General features: G+C 37.7%; 1 protein-coding gene across 3 annotated transcripts in view; it reads right to left on the minus strand.

Annotated features, from left to right (window-relative positions):
- Positions 1 to 15185, minus strand: part of NHLRC2 (NHL repeat containing 2) — a 33881-nt gene extending 18696 nt beyond the window's left edge. For 2 of the 3 annotated variants that reach the window (XM_075717778.1, XM_075717779.1), the window contains exons 1-5: positions 15023 to 15185; positions 12763 to 12915; positions 5329 to 5784; positions 2850 to 2971; positions 962 to 1091 (exon numbers count right to left, since the gene is read on the minus strand). In XM_075717778.1, the coding sequence (XP_075573893.1) occupies positions 962 to 1091; positions 2850 to 2971; positions 5329 to 5784; positions 12763 to 12915; positions 15023 to 15185 (1024 nt within the window). The remainder of the gene's footprint in view (positions 1 to 961; positions 1092 to 2849; positions 2972 to 5328; positions 5785 to 12762; positions 12916 to 15022) is intronic. The other variant, XM_075717781.1, reaches the window with a different exon arrangement.
- Positions 15186 to 15856: the final 671 nt, after the last annotated feature.

A 15856-nucleotide genomic window follows, 5' to 3' on the forward strand; every position in this document is an offset into this window, starting at 1 on the left:
CCCTCATAACTGACCCAAGATTGTAACAAATCCTTCTAGGTCAGTAAAATGTTCAAATTTACTAATCTTGTAAAGCACCTCTAATTTAAAGATATCAGACCTAAATCATGATACTTCCCCAACCCTTTCATCTGAAGATTCAAGAAATCCCAATATTGGAAGTCAATTTTTATGCCTGCAATACTGACTTAAGGGTTTTATGCCCCATTAAAGCATGTTAAGAAACTGGCAACTAGAACTTCTAAATTATATTGAAATGAAAACATGAGAAAATAGAGTATCAACTCACAGTTAATAACAGTTGAAAACATGGCAGTTACGCAATGTCAAGCTCAGGTGGGTGTTAAGTGCATCAGGAAAGAAAGCTACTTAAATCCTCAGAAGCTGATTCTTGCATCCTATTATGCAAAGATTTAATTTTTACCCCCTGATGCTTGCAAGGTTTTTTTCTGAGGTATTTCTATCGGATTGACTCTATCATGATCTTGAGTCCAATGATTTTACGTCACCTAAACAGGAATCAACAGAGTTCCCCAGCTAAAATAATTTTTGTTTCCTAAACTCAAATATTTACAAGTGGTCAGACATGTCTGTATAGTCAAGGAAAGGAACTTCTAGACAATGCCCATTTCCTGTAAAATGTATCTGCCTCTTAAGTGATCCTGGCATAAAGCACTGGCCTAACAAAAGCAATCACAATTTCCCTCTGTATTTGGACCCAGTAACTATATAACTTGCTCCAGAAGAATTTTTCTTCACATCAAGTAGCAGTTCGCATTTCTTCAGGATCCAAAGCAGAACTGCAGTTATCACTTGCAAATGAAAGCACTGTTTTTTAGACTCAGTTGTAAACTAAGCCTTTACTTTTTCACAGCTCAGACTATTACCAAAAGAGGAAAACATTTAGCAAACAGTATGCATGTATAAATATGAGATGTTAAAAGTTTAACTGATACAATACTTGAATTTCCGAAGACCACATCCCACGGAGAGCTGATAGGCTGTTCTTCTCCTTTTGCTCCACCTTCCTTATCAACACCTTGTATCCCAATGCCTGCTACAGTGGTCACCATCTCTAATTCCAGGTCAATCTACAAGAAGCAAAATTATACATGCTGAATGTACACCATTAACTTGACTGAAGTTACAGATAATTTGAGCTAGATGTCAGAAACAGAGTTTTTGCTGACAAATAAAAACCAAATCCTAATAAATTTCAGGTATTTGTTTACGTAGGAAAATAATTTTACCACAATGCTTGCTGATGTTGGGGGTAAGGGGGAAGCAGTGGGCAGCAGGAAAACTACGTGCCTGGAATTCTCTTCCACAAACAACAAAAATTAACACTGCTCTTCAAGGTTTGCTCAGCAGTTGTAGAAAAAGCATCAAAATTTTCTAGAGAAATACTCAGATGGACAATGGATATGGATGTTTTATTTTTAACTTCTATAAGAATATCACATAAAAATTCAGATACTGTAACAGTATCTCCCATCTCTATATAAAATAATCTGTACAAAACGATTTTTTTTGGCAGTTTATTTCATGCCCTGGAGCAAAAACTGTTTTTATTTTATTTCATTCCTGCAACCTAAATCCCTTTATTCTTCCTTCCCCTTTGCTTATTTTCTAAGTGACTTCCAATACCTCTCATGAATTTATTGTGATGATCATGTAAAAAGGGAGTCTTTCACGCATAGCATCTTCTAACTTTTGTAGCAGTAAATGCATTCTTTTTGCAAGGCCCACGGCCTGCACAAACATTTGAAAGCATGTCCTGTAGTTGTTGTATTACTTTAATTCTTGGATACGCTCACGGCACATTTACATGAAAGGGAACAGCTAACTATCATGAACAATGCTGAAGCAGTATGATCCTGATATTCAGATGTTTCTGTGCTGTATTTGCTACCTGCAACACTTAATTTCCTATGGTCACCAGGCAACAGCGATAAATATCAGTAAGATGAGGAACTGGAGCAATCTACTTATTTTTAGTAACAATGTTTCTTTACCAACAGGGAGCCTTGGTCCTCTCCAGAACAAAATTTGGTAGCCAACTACAATATATACAGAGCAGGCAGTTTGCGGACTAGTGCTTTGAAATGAAACACAGAATGAACCTACTTAACAGTACAAAGGCATTCCAAATTGAATAAGGATGTACCTCCTCTGATCATGAATCAGACATATTGATGAGGCTCTGAGTACAAGATCTTCTGAGATGCATAAAAATACTTTTAGTAATAAGGTAACATTATATTGCTTCAACAAACTTAACTCTGATTATTCTAAATTTGACCTAAACAAATGTAGGGTCCAATGACAATTATATATAAAGAGTAACATTCCTACTTGCTAAAAGCTTGCAAGAGTTTCATCAAAAGATATCCACATGCAGACAATTCTGAAATTAAAGCAGTTACCTGTACTTTAGAGACCCAAACAGCTAACAAAAGTTTAGGTATTCACTGGACCATAGTAGTACAATAACTTCAGATAAGAATCTGATACTACTGGAAGTGAAACAAAAACAATTTTTGCTTCCAGTACTAAGAATAGATGTTTCTCATAACAGGAAAGTAAGAGTCACAGAAGAAAAAAAAAAAAACATCAGTTATGCTAGAATGAGTAGTGCATATCATCCTCATTTGAAAGGAAGCACAAAAGTGTATGTAGAACTTTAAAAAACAAAATGCACAAAGCATTTATTTGTAAGATACTAGGCCAAACTTCCTTCCTGATGTTGAGGGTATTTGGAGGGTAATTAATTTGGTGTAAATTTTCACCTGTGTAAGTAGAATAAGGTATAAGAGATTAAATTTTGAATTTCCTTATGGAAAATTTACCTTTCTAATTAGGTGATTTTCTGTATCAGCTACATAAATAACATTATTTTTTATAGCGATCCCTTGTGGGGAGTTGAAAGCTGCCTCTGAAAATCTTCCATCTCGCCTTCCACTGTTTGGACCTATAAATGAAATAAAGCAACTCAAAAGTAATTTTAGAAAAAAAAACCTTAAAAGTAAAGTGCATACATTTAAACCTGTGAAAGAATTACGTATTCTAAGAGATGCTTTCACAGCACCTTGTACAGTTTACATTATTAATATTTTGTGTAGTCTTGTTTTAGTCACCATATGCTATGTAATTACAACAGCCTGGTGCTATTAAGTTTTGAACTCATTCTCCAGAAGTTCTCTGCTTCTCTAAGCTCATCTTCCAAAGAGAAGTCTTAATAGGGGTCTAAATTGCTCCTGTTCCCTTGTGCTAAAGGACAACAGCAACAACAGAAGACAGAAATAAAAAACTCCATCTTTTTTTTATTCCCGACTACATCAAAGCAAGCCAGCAGGAAAAACTTTAAACTGTTGAAATGGAATTGAGCTTTGGAATTTAGATTTTGGTGTAATCACAAATGAAAGTAATATTTGATTAGCAGCATTTTCTCATTAATAATAATAATTAGGAAAAAGATGACATGGAACTAATTACACAAAAGGAGAATGATGGAGTGACAGTCTTCTCCATAGAACAATCAAGAAATGGAAAGGAACATGACCTGAATATAACAGTATGAAGGTAAGCATCGCATTTCAGAGGGAGTAACATTTAAAGTGCATTAGCAGTATGTGTCAGCAGAAGACATTTAGATACATGAGTTATGCGTGCATCATGATTTATGATGCAAATATAGTAATTTCAACCTTTGTGTATGCCCACATTTATTACTGTATTATCAACTTCATTACATTATTTTCTGCCCACTGAATCATCTAACTGAGTCACCGAAATACACAAACTTTTACAACTTACTGTCAGAAGACAATTTAGACCTTAACAGACACGAAGCACTGAGGTGCTGGTATGTCAGATTCCAGTGGTTCCCTTTGGTAAGTGTCAGGGTGCACATCTCCAGGGAAGGGAATAGCACAGAGTGCCACAGAAAGGAGGGGTACCAGTTCAGGGGTTAGGACACTTTCCTCTGAATTGCTGTTTAATGACTATCCCAGAACACTAAAGGGTACCTCGTCAGCAGAGACTTCATCTCACATATCGAACAGAAACCAAATTCTCTCACTTTTGTCACAAGAAATCCTGTTTGTACTTCCCATAGGAGAAGGGTATTAAGACTAATCCCTTTATCAGGTTAACCTGGATAATTAGTCTGTCTATCCAATGCACTGTTACTTCAGATAGCAAGAGATTTTCTTCCTTTCTTTAAACAGCAGCGCCACTGGTATTTTTATGAAGTTTGCAGACTCCTGCCATGGGACACGCATTAGTCAATACCAGACTAAGTAATACAGGGTACATCAGCATACAGGTCCTGATTCTGAGACATAATGAACCACTGTTTTCAATGATTTGGGGATTCAACCACTTCCTTAATCTGTCTATTATGGTTGCTCATAGATGGACTGTCCTAACAGCTATATAGTTGGTGCACTAAGATGTAATTTTGACCACTGTAACATATTAAAAAAAAAAAGAACAAGTCTGAATGTTTCATTTATGAAAGAGTAAAGCATAGAAAGAGTGTGCAGGTTCAACTACATTTTCTTGATTTGCATTGTAAAGCAAGTAGTAATTTTACAAAAGCAGTTAAAAGAGATTATTTTTTTAAAGCTGAAATGTTACTAATATAAACTTGATAATAAATGTAACTAAATTTAAAATACTTAACTTTTACTATTTTCATAACTTGTTTATATGTTACACCCCAATTTTGGTGAGAATGCAGGCCTTTTCACACATACTAAGGCAACTTCATTTTCTGGTGCCTATGTATTAGTGCAATGCCACTGTTCTTAATAGTTCTCCCCTCCTGTAAAAACCAGAAGGGGATCCTATAGGGGAATGCCCTTGATTTAAAAAACCACCACCACCAAAGAAAAACCACATCCCAAACTCCTCCACACATAGCACCACCACCACAAGTCAACATTCATTTCTTCTACTGGAAAGGAAGGCATTATTGCCTCTTTTCTTTTCCCTACCTTGCTGTTGGATGTGGATGTACGTCACTTCAATCTAAACCCATCTGTAACTCTTTCAGAAGAATACAAAATGTGTTTTTTGTATGTCAATGGACCAAAGGAAAAAAAAAAATTAGACATCTCAAACAGTTGCATTAACAGCATCTCCCACTGATGGTACTATGCTATATCCCCCCATAAGCAGTAAGAGTGATTTTAGTAGAAAAAAAAAATTCTGGCAGTGTTTATAAACTGCTAGGTCCTCTAAGAAAAGGATCGGCTTAGTATGCCCAGCAAACATACTCTACTCCTAAACTAAAATTACTATAATAAACTTATACACCCTTACCTCCAATAGTGTGTAGAATTTGTCCATTTTTTTGAGTAACCAAAATCCTATGATGTCCAGTGTCTGCTATTACCAGCCTTTCTCCCGAATTATCTACGGTCACTTTGCCAGGAAACAGCAGGGGAGAAGGTGGGAGGGAGTCTCTGTACAGCTTTCTTCCAATGTTGTTATCTTTGATTTGTCCTCTCTCCTTGTAGAATTTCAGTGTTACAGAAGTAAATAAAAACAACTTCTCTCTGTGTCCCTCTCCAACAAGAGAAAACAGCATATTTCCACGAGGCCCGAGAATGACCAGAGTCGGCCAGCAGGACACTTCTAGTTCATGCCACAGTGTTGCGTCTGCATCATTTACTACAGGGTGGACAATATTATACCTCAGAATGGCACTTTTAATGTTATCCAGAACTTTTTCATTTGGGAATTTCGCTGAATGGACACCAACAATAATAAGACCATCTGAAAGGAAAAATAAATTCGTGCATTGAAACATATTTATATTTGAATAAAAAAAAAAGGTAAAAATGAAGGACAGTTATCTCACAATGTGACTTGACCGCTTTCCAGAATGAAAGAGGATTTGAACAAACAAAAAGCAATTACATCTCAGTAGGAATATAGATAGCTACATATACAAAATACTGAAACTCAGAAATAACATTTCAGTAAAATTACTGAACTTTAGGACCATTACTTCCCCAGCTGGTTGACATTTAATATGTCATAAATTGTTCTTAGTTCCTGAACCTCTATACTAAGGTAGAAAATACTTTCAAAATAATTATGGGTAAGCTGTAGCAGCTTAATGGATACTTTGGGTTTTTTCAGATGTTTATGATGCCTCTTTGTCTTTTGATTCCTATACACAACAATGGTGTTTTAGAAAATTAATTCTCTTCCACAGTTAACTAGGAATCACAAATGTAATACCGAACTCTGGAAGTCAAAGAGTCACCTTGGCATATCTAACCCTAGATAAACAGTAAAAAAATAATGTATAGGCTTCTGAAATCAATACAGTATTCTATATTTCAAATAAAAAGTGCAGCACTGACAACTATGACAAAATGACAAATACCACTTGTTACAAACCAGGCAGGCTTGAACCTTTTTTTCTTTTAAAAAAAAAAAAAAAGGGGGGGGGGGGGGGGGGGGGAAGAAAAAGAAGAAAGCAAAAAAAAAAAAGGCAAAAAAAAAAGGGAAAAGAGGATTAAATAATTGATTTTTGCCCCTCCCCTTAAAATGTTTAACTTAATTTCTGTATTTGGTTAATAAAGACAACGGAGAGTTTAGGTTTTCCCATAGCAGGCATAACTGCACTTGAAATCCTAGTAGGAAGGTGTTGCATAAGCATAAAGTAATAAAATTCTGCTTATATGCACTGCATACATAATACCAACCCTAAAATCAATCAAAAGCACACAATTATGAGCTTCCTTGAATTGCTTGCTTATTTTCTTAGTTTTATGAAATCCAAACACAGAAATAAAAATCTATGGCTCAGACTTCAGCAGGTTTTCCCTTGTGGTAAGAAATAAATCTGCTCCACTCCAAGTAGACAATTATGTAAGCAGGCCCAAATTTTCCACTCCCCCTTCCTACACAACAGAAAAAGAATGAAGAGCCTTCTTTTCAAGCCACTTTCAGTACTTTCTAGGAGCAAAACCAAGGGGGGGCGGGGAGACAAAACGAAGCCTACATCCTTTTTCAGGGCTTTAAATTATGTTTTACTAGTATAATCTCTACCAAATTAAGTAAACTGTGCACGTGACATCAATACCATACTTAGCCTCACTTTGTACTTAATAAATACTACTAGCCATAAGCATAATCTTGTAATAGTCAAAGTAACTTGTCAATTCTAACTAAAGGAAGATAACAACAGTAACCACGCAGTTGTAGAAAGCTGCAATACAATAATTTTAAACCAGAACTGTTAATCTGATGGAAATCTTTAGACATTAACCTTATTACTTATCCAAAAATCACTCATGTCTCTGGATAGCGCAAGCATTTTGTAACCACAAATAACAATTGGGACCTTTCTACTTATTTGTCCAAGTAGAAGTTTTAAATTTTCACCTGATCTTTTGTGTTGAGGAGTGACATTAAATGGGAAAGGAAAATATCCTTAGCATTGACACCCAACCTGAGTTAATTTTACCGCAGTATTAGAAATTATTTTGACAATAAATAAAGGACTTTCCCTGCCCCCCCCATCAGGCCTATAAAAACATTTAGCATTTATAAACCCTTTTATCAGTAGCATTCCAATATCTGTGGCATTTCCTTCCTTCCCCCAGTCACCAATGTCTATAGATGGATTCCTTGTATTTTTTCAACACCACAAGTAATACCAAAAAGCAAAGAAGATTTGGAGTCTGTACAAGGTGGCATGGACGAAGAACAGCCATTATCCAATCTAATCCAATTCTAATGATGCTTACACTCTGAAATAGAACAAGTGTAGATCCTTGAAGAACTTCATAGGTTCTTAAATCAGACTAATTTGTGCTCGTACAAATACTCACTGCAATTGAAATATTGTACTGTGCTACTACAGACAAAATAGGTTTGGTTGAACAGCTATTAAATCTAGATAAGCAGGATACAACTTAGTTATAAAGGATACAGGCAGATGTGCAATGTGAAACTCTAAGTAAGCAAGTTCTGTTATTTGGTGTTCTGTTATTTAGAGTAAGCTCTAAACATCTAGGTGCTTTATCCTAAACAACAGCCAATGGAAATAGCCCTCCTGAAAGGACACTCATCTAAAAAAGACAATTTTTTAAATAAATGTTTTCTCAGCAAAGTTTTAAGAAGACTTGAGAGTACGAACTGTTTCACTTACTTGTAGTACTAGATACTTAATTTTTAGAAGACAATGTTTTTCCTCATTCAAATATAACCATTTGTTACAACAGGAAAAGACTTCATCAGTTTATTACGAATCTAATCAGAACATAACCTATATATTTTCAATCACCTTGCTAACTAATTTATTTCTCATCTTCTAGCTTCTCATAGTTGCTAGAACAGTGCCCCTCTTTCCCCCACTTCTTCTCTCTTCATTCTTCCAGCTGCAATTGCAATTAGCAAAATCCAGAATTAGCTCTCTGAGAAGGAAAACCACACATAAAATAACTTTTTGCAGCTTGCATAATGCACTTTTCTCCTTATCAAAGAAGATAATTTTATTTATTTAGCATTCTGGCATTTTAATTTTTAATCCACAAGAAGTGTACTTTTTTCCACAATACCTCACCTATCTTATACATTTTATTTCATTTAGCATCAACTGTTATGTGTCACACAACAATTCATTCTAAACTGGAAATTTACATATTGGATCATTACTGTTATTTGGCATTCACTACCTAGTGCATTAAAGGGCTTCACTATTTGTAAAACTTCAAGCAAATACGTCAAAATAAAATGCTTTCGTAAAACAGTCCTCCAAAAGCCCTGCAGTTACAGTCAGTGGAGTTTGCCATTGCCAGAACAGTGAAACCAGTCCTCTGATCAGGGAGGGCCTGAACCAGCGCCTAAAAAGTAACAACTGTAAGCAACTGTACCCAAGGACATGGTTTGGAATGGAATGCAGTATTTACTTTTGTGGTTTTCTCCTGCCTCTATGGTAGAGGTGCAATCTGGCTAGCTGGACATCTTTGTTCTACTCTCACCTCTGGTTTTGTGGTAGAAATGCAAGCAAGGCAATTATTTCAGGTCCTAATTAGTTGTATTACTTGAGCTCAGACAAGTTTGTTTCCTTCTAAAAAAAAAACCCTAATTTAATCTCAGGTTGGCTTTTTGTTCAGTTACAGAGAAATGCAAAACTGTTTTTCTCTTTTAGCCCTTCTCCTCAACCGTAAAACAGTGTTAATGGAGAAGAACAGCATCTGCAGGAATGGTAATATTTCAATGTGACAACAGGAAAGGGCGAAGTGCTGCACAATAAAAGACTTAGTTGAATATAACAATTTCACAGATTCAGAATTAAAAAAAAAATCACTATAACTGATACAGTCTTTATCAATCCTATAGGCACAGCATGTTGCAATATCAGACAGATGAAGTTGTAGTATCATTAACTGCGGAACGCCGAACAGCAGGTTAAACATTTTAACCGTAATAGGATCAGTCGCAGCTCTTGTATTTGTCCTTCAAAAATATCATTAAAGCTAGAAAGACAATTCTGTACTAAACACCTGAACAGCACAGATAAGTTATAACATCCTCTCATGAAGAAAACTCTTGTGGAAACCAATGGATGCTATGCTGAGATATAAGAATATGCACACCATTTAAAACATTTTATTTGAAGGATTGTACCAGAGCACAACAGTGGACTTATGCCAAGCTATTTCTGAATATTAAAAAGTACTCCCTCTTATAGAAGTCATTTCTGGACTGCTGATAACATGAACTGAATATGCACTGGGGTTTAAAATAACTTTCTGAATGCCACTTGAAAAACAGAAATAGCACCACTGAAGATAGCAGCGAGGACATATCAGATAAAGATGCTAGGTGACATTTAATCCTATGGAAAGCAGTCTTCATTTTGAAACAGATCTCCTGAAGTTCCAGACAATAGAACTATGTACATATGTACAACAATATATATAATGGTTTAGGATCACCCTAAAACTACAGCTTCTTGTGTTCAGACTTCTCATGTCTGACGATCACACTGCTGAACTTTCACCATACCCCATGTAAGCGGGCATTTGAACCACATTAAAAAAAAAAAATCAGAGTATCAAAAATACACGTACACAATGTGCAATCAAAAAAAGACACTGCTGTGAATTATAACAATAATGAGGCTTGTTCTTAGTTACGCAGAAAAATATAGGCAACATTCCTTCAAATATTCAAACAATAGATTAAAGATCCAAATGCATTATGAGATAGATGCTTTGTCAGAGTAAGGTGTTGATTTCATTCTGACTAATATTGCTTGCTGGTCAGCACCCTCTGCCACTTCTATAGCATGACAAATATATACATGAAATGTGCAAATAAATGCCATCTTGATCTAAAGTTTAGCAAAGCTGCAGTTTCACTATATATTTAATCTGACTTGCTGCTACCAAAAGAAATTGCGTTGCTCATCTTTTGCGCCAAAATCAGTTTTCGCAATAACAAGATGATAGATTTTGGAACCAACCCAACCAAAAGTGAACCTGTCCTCCATCCCCTGAAGGGAGAAGGGATTTCCATTAACTAAAGAAGAGAGTAGACGGAAATAGAATGAAACCCCAGAATAAGGCCGAATACAAAGATACCTGCATTAATATATCAAGATATTCTTAAAGCATTTTTGTATGTCTGACATGCTTTCTAATTTAGTCTTGTTCTTCCAACATTTACCTTTCTCAGTTTTCTCAAGTCAACAACTCTCTTCTCTCTCCTAGTGATTCGTAAATTACGTTTGCCTTTGGTGAAGATGTACATTGATATAAACCCACTACTGACATATTATTCTATGGTTAAAACCCCACAACCCTTACTGCCTTGATATATTTATACATACTTATTTCAATATATAGTTTTATACTACTGTAATGCTAAAATTTACACACTCAGCACAGCAAAGAAAGAGTAAATAATCCTGAAAAGGTTGACAATCAAAACATGAAAACAACAGAAGAGATCTACAGTGAAAAAAACAAATGTATTTTTCTTTTTGTTTGAACCACGAAGCACCTTAATCTCTTCCTGAATCCAACTGCTCTCCTCTGTTTCCTAACACATTAAATTTAAGATTAATGTTACACACACCTGCTCTTCTTTCCTTTTACCTCCACTTGTTTTTCCACTTTCATCCCAAGCACCTTTTTTCTAACTCTGCTTCTGGTAGGAACAGGACAGCTCAAATCTAAAAAGAACTTATTAGGATAGCTCAAATGCAAAAAGAATTTATCGCCTATCAGCATAGTACTTTCCTCAAGTAATAACTGCTATGGCAGTTAAGCTTAATACAAGTCAAAGAAAGAAAAGTGTCTCCAAGTGGACCTCCAGTTCAGAGTGCTGCAGCCCCTTCTACACCAATATAGACACGTTCAAATTCTTTAAAGAGAAAGCTTATGGAGAGAGGTTGTTAAAATTAATTTTTTTGTTATGAAGTGATTTAACAGCTTGGTCTTAAAAAACAGATTAGATTAAGGATATGACAGCTACATTAATGCAATAAAACCATACTACAAAATGTTTATCATTTAAAGATATTATACGATCAATGTAATCTTCTGAAATCTCAATCCAGACCTTCTTCACAGCATGCCTGATATCCACAGCAGTCCATTTATCGTTTGCTAATCACCTTCCACTTAAAACTGCCTCCCTCTCAAAAAAATGCCATGACAGTTTTTCCTTATTAGATAAAATTCCTTATATCTAAAACATTATACCTGATCTCAAATGTCTTCAAAGCAAACAGCTAAGCTTTTCAAGACAGAAAAACTAGTTTATTTGAGTCTTCTGTAAAGCGCTACGTAAACCTACAAGTGAACTACTTAAAGAACTTGAAATTTCAAAGACACTGTAATTTCTCTAGTGAAAGTAGGTAACACATGAACATAAACGCTGCCAAAATTAAAATCAATCAGAAACGCCAATGGAGAATCAGAGACTTAAACATCATAAGATAACATTATTTTTATTTCATGCATCTATATATTATGTTTAATATAATATTTTTAGGGCTGAAGGTAACACTGTTCTTCATCTCACTATTCAGTCAAAATTATCCAAGTGAGTAGCTGATACATTCTGTGTAAAACCACAGCTTATCTCTGCCAAGTCATCATGATGACAAGAGACTGCATTCTAAATAGTAATTACCCTGCATTTTTAGTCACTCAGAGAAAGATATAAATTCACATCTGAGATGAAATCTGAAGAGCTTAATTCCCTCTCCAGAATACAGGACTATTAATGGTATATAAGGTGATGCCAATACCAAAAAAAATTTAAACCAAGCTTACATGTTTTGTTACTTCCGTTGGAATGGAAAAAGCAAGTAATCTTAACTATATCCATTCCACCACCTTTACTATGTTCTGTTCATAACTGATTCCTAACTCAAGTGTAGAGGGTTACATACATAGATTAACTTTGAGCCTGTGTCTTATACCTTTGCATAGCTTTTTGCAAATAGCCTTATTTATGAGGATATCAGATTTGGGCTTTAAGCATATATCCTGTTTCTTTAATTATACAGACACAACAGCTACCTTACTTAACCCCAATTAAAAATGTGATGAGAGTATACACAGTCACCTTTTTTAGGCTACTTAAAAGATAAGATGACATTTTTAGGCACCCCTGAAATTTTGCCAGCTGTTTAGTAACCAGCAACAAAGTGACTCAGCTACTCCGCCTGCAACACTGCCAGGAAATTCTATTCCAAGCAAGCCAAAGCACTTTTACCTTTATCAGAGTACTGGTGCTCTAATGCATGGAGATCAGGCAGCAGGTGCAAGCAATTGATGCAGCAGTAAGTAAAGAAATCCAACACCACGACTTTTCCACAAAGGTCTTTGTGAAGAGAAATAGGACCTTCAGTGTTTAACCACTGTAGATCTGAAATACAGAGAACAGAGATACCCAGTTAGGGGAAGGGTAGGGAAAGGCAGACACTTATACCTAATTTGCACACCACACGACGTTCCTAGCACATTTCGCTTAAAAAAAAAGCTCAACATCACCTTCTATGCAGGTAGAAAAGCAAACCAAAGTCTTACGTTTATCTAACTCATCCTTAAGTTCCACAATTCTTCATATTTAGTAAATGAAAAGAAATATTAACAAGATTTAATGTAATATTGAAAGTGTGGTTTATATATTTATATAGGCACCTTTTAACTGAAAGAGCATGCAAACCTCAGAACACTTTTCATACATTTTAAAATATGATCTACATTATTCAAGCTCTAACAATGTCGTATGGGCAACAACTATTTCTTTAAAACTCACAAAAATGCTAGTAAACTAAAAAACTGTTAAACTCTTAATGGTTTTTCCAACAGTTCTGTAAAGAACTACTTTCAGAGATGACTGAAATATTTCTGTGTTTATAGTTTTGATCTTGATTTTCAAAGCTAGAAATGACAGGTATAAATTAATCCTGTTACATGGAAAAAAATACAACCCTTTCAGATATACCCCATAGTACTCCTGGTCATTTATTTTAACCACTTGATATGAGACAGGAAAGCATTTTTTTCTCACTGGTAACCGACATTCCTCTGAACCCACAAGAAACTGGTATCAAAATATGAAATAAATATCCTAGAATATGGTCTGCTGTTATTACCACACAACATTTCTGAGAATTATGGGGGGTGAAACAGACAGATGTAATACAATGCAAATCCAAACTAAATTTTTTAAGGACTACTTTTTAAAAATGTATGCTGACTAATCTAAAAATCCTCAGAACTTCCACCCTGACAGTTTCAGCAAACTAAGTTCTTACTGCCCCAGGAGAAGTTATTGCTGCTGAAGTCAGCAGGAGGCTTGTTTTCTGTGTCACTAGGAGGGGGCTGGTCTCTACCTCCACATATCTATAAACATAAATGGACGCACACACATTCAGATTTGGTGACAATAATAATTTATCAAGTTTATGCATTATTTCCGTGTAAGAGCAATGGTTTACTGTTTATTTTTTAAAAGAAAAGAGTAACTTATTTTATGGCATTCCTCCCCTTTTCACTAGCATTAAAATACCTTTCATAAAAAAATACTGGAAATAAAAAATGTTGGCTACCTATTTAAGCTCTTTTTAGAGGAGAGAATAAGCTTTGACAGAAACACAGAAACAATACTAATGACAAAAGTGAAAATTGAATTCAGGGGTCCACATCTAGACAGAAAAAGCATTCACTTTGCTTCATTGGTTACGGGTCCGAATTCATTCCCATGATACGCACATGACTTTAACCCTGAGGTCTCTGTCTTGCAGTGCAATGTGAGCTCCCACAGCTCCAGAGAGCCCCACTAAGATTACAAGGACCCTAAGCAGGACTTGCAAGACCTTACAAGACTTAACCTTTGATTTCACGCTTAGAGCAAGAAGAGATAAAGAAATGTGTGAAAGGGAAATGGGCGTACCACTGAAGAATGACAACTCCAGCACAGTTTGCATTATCAGGGACATGAAAATCGACACGCACAGGAAAATCATGGGGAGACAGAGCTGAGAAACGTCCTAAAGGGCTGCAGTGAAACCAAGGGAGCTCAGGGGGAAGCTGTGAGAGCTGGTAAGGTTCTCACTAGGACCAGAGAAGTATCGATACTCTGTATAGAAACGACTTTATGAGAAAAAAGTAATTTAATGAAGCCAGCAGAAATTTAGAGGAGAGGCTTTAAAGAACAGTTTTTTGCAAACAGAAGCAGGGGGAGCATTTATAAAGGGGTTCTCTTCTCTTGTCCTTTGCTGCTGGTGCTTTCAGGAGCGATGCTTCCTGTAACCAGACATGCCTTTTAAACAAGCAACTACCGGGGCCGTAATTACACGGCCCTCGCAGGCAGCGAGACTTCAAGGAAAACGCCACACGGTGAGGTCGGAGCTCAGCCGCCTGCAGCGGGGGAGCCGCCGCAGCCGCCCGCCCGCCCGCCCGGCGGGCCCGGGCCGCCGAACCGCGCTCCGCCGCGGGGCCTGCCCCGCTCGGGCCCCGCCACCCACCTCCGCCGAGCTCGGGCACCGTTAGGTCCCGCTCCCGGCTGTCCATCTTCTTCAGGTACTGGTAGACCAAGTTCTCCTTCTCCTGGGGAGTATCGGCGTCGAGCAGGGCGTACTCCAGCTGGGTCTGGGCGGGCAGGAGCCCCGCCAGGCCCCCCGCCGCCATGACGCCTCCTGGCCGAGCCGGCGGCCGGGCGGGCCGCTGTTTACCGGCCTGCCGCTCCACGGCCGCACATTCGGCACCGCCCGCCACGCCGCGGAGGAGAACTGTAATTAAACGAAAAACCAAAACGGCAAACCAAACCCTAAGCGCAAACACGCGCTAACTCGTCTGTCTTAAAGGGGGCCCTTCCCATTCATTTCGTGCTTTTACACAGCTTTGGCAGTCACAGAAGCATATTCGTGAAGAGAATCCCCAGCGCTGATTCCCGCGCAGCAGATTCAACACAGCCCGCTTCTCCCGCCCGGTTACTTTTTTATTTGTAAGCGGAATAGATGCGAAAACCGGGCAGTAGCGGGACAAAGCCCAAACAAGGCACAATAATTTGAACGGTGGGATTTTTTTGGGGGGGGGGGGGAGTGCTATAAGAAAAGCGGAAAGCTGAGCCACAGCCGCCGTGGCGAAGCTGCGGAAGCGAATGCGGTGCCGCGGCGGCGAACGGCTGAGGAAAGGCGCGGGCCGGAGGAGGTGCCCGCCCGCGACCCTCGGCAGCGGCGGGAGGCTGCGGGGAGGCAGCCGCCCTCGGGGCCTGCCCTCGGTGCCTCCCCTCGGGGCCAGCCCTCGGTACCTGCCCTCGGCGCCCACCCTCGGGGCCTCCCCTCAGTGCCAGCCCTCGG

The sequence above is a fragment of the Pelecanus crispus genome, chromosome 10 (assembly GCF_030463565.1).
Source record: "Pelecanus crispus isolate bPelCri1 chromosome 10, bPelCri1.pri, whole genome shotgun sequence".
Lineage (NCBI taxonomy): Eukaryota > Metazoa > Chordata > Aves > Pelecaniformes > Pelecanidae > Pelecanus > Pelecanus crispus.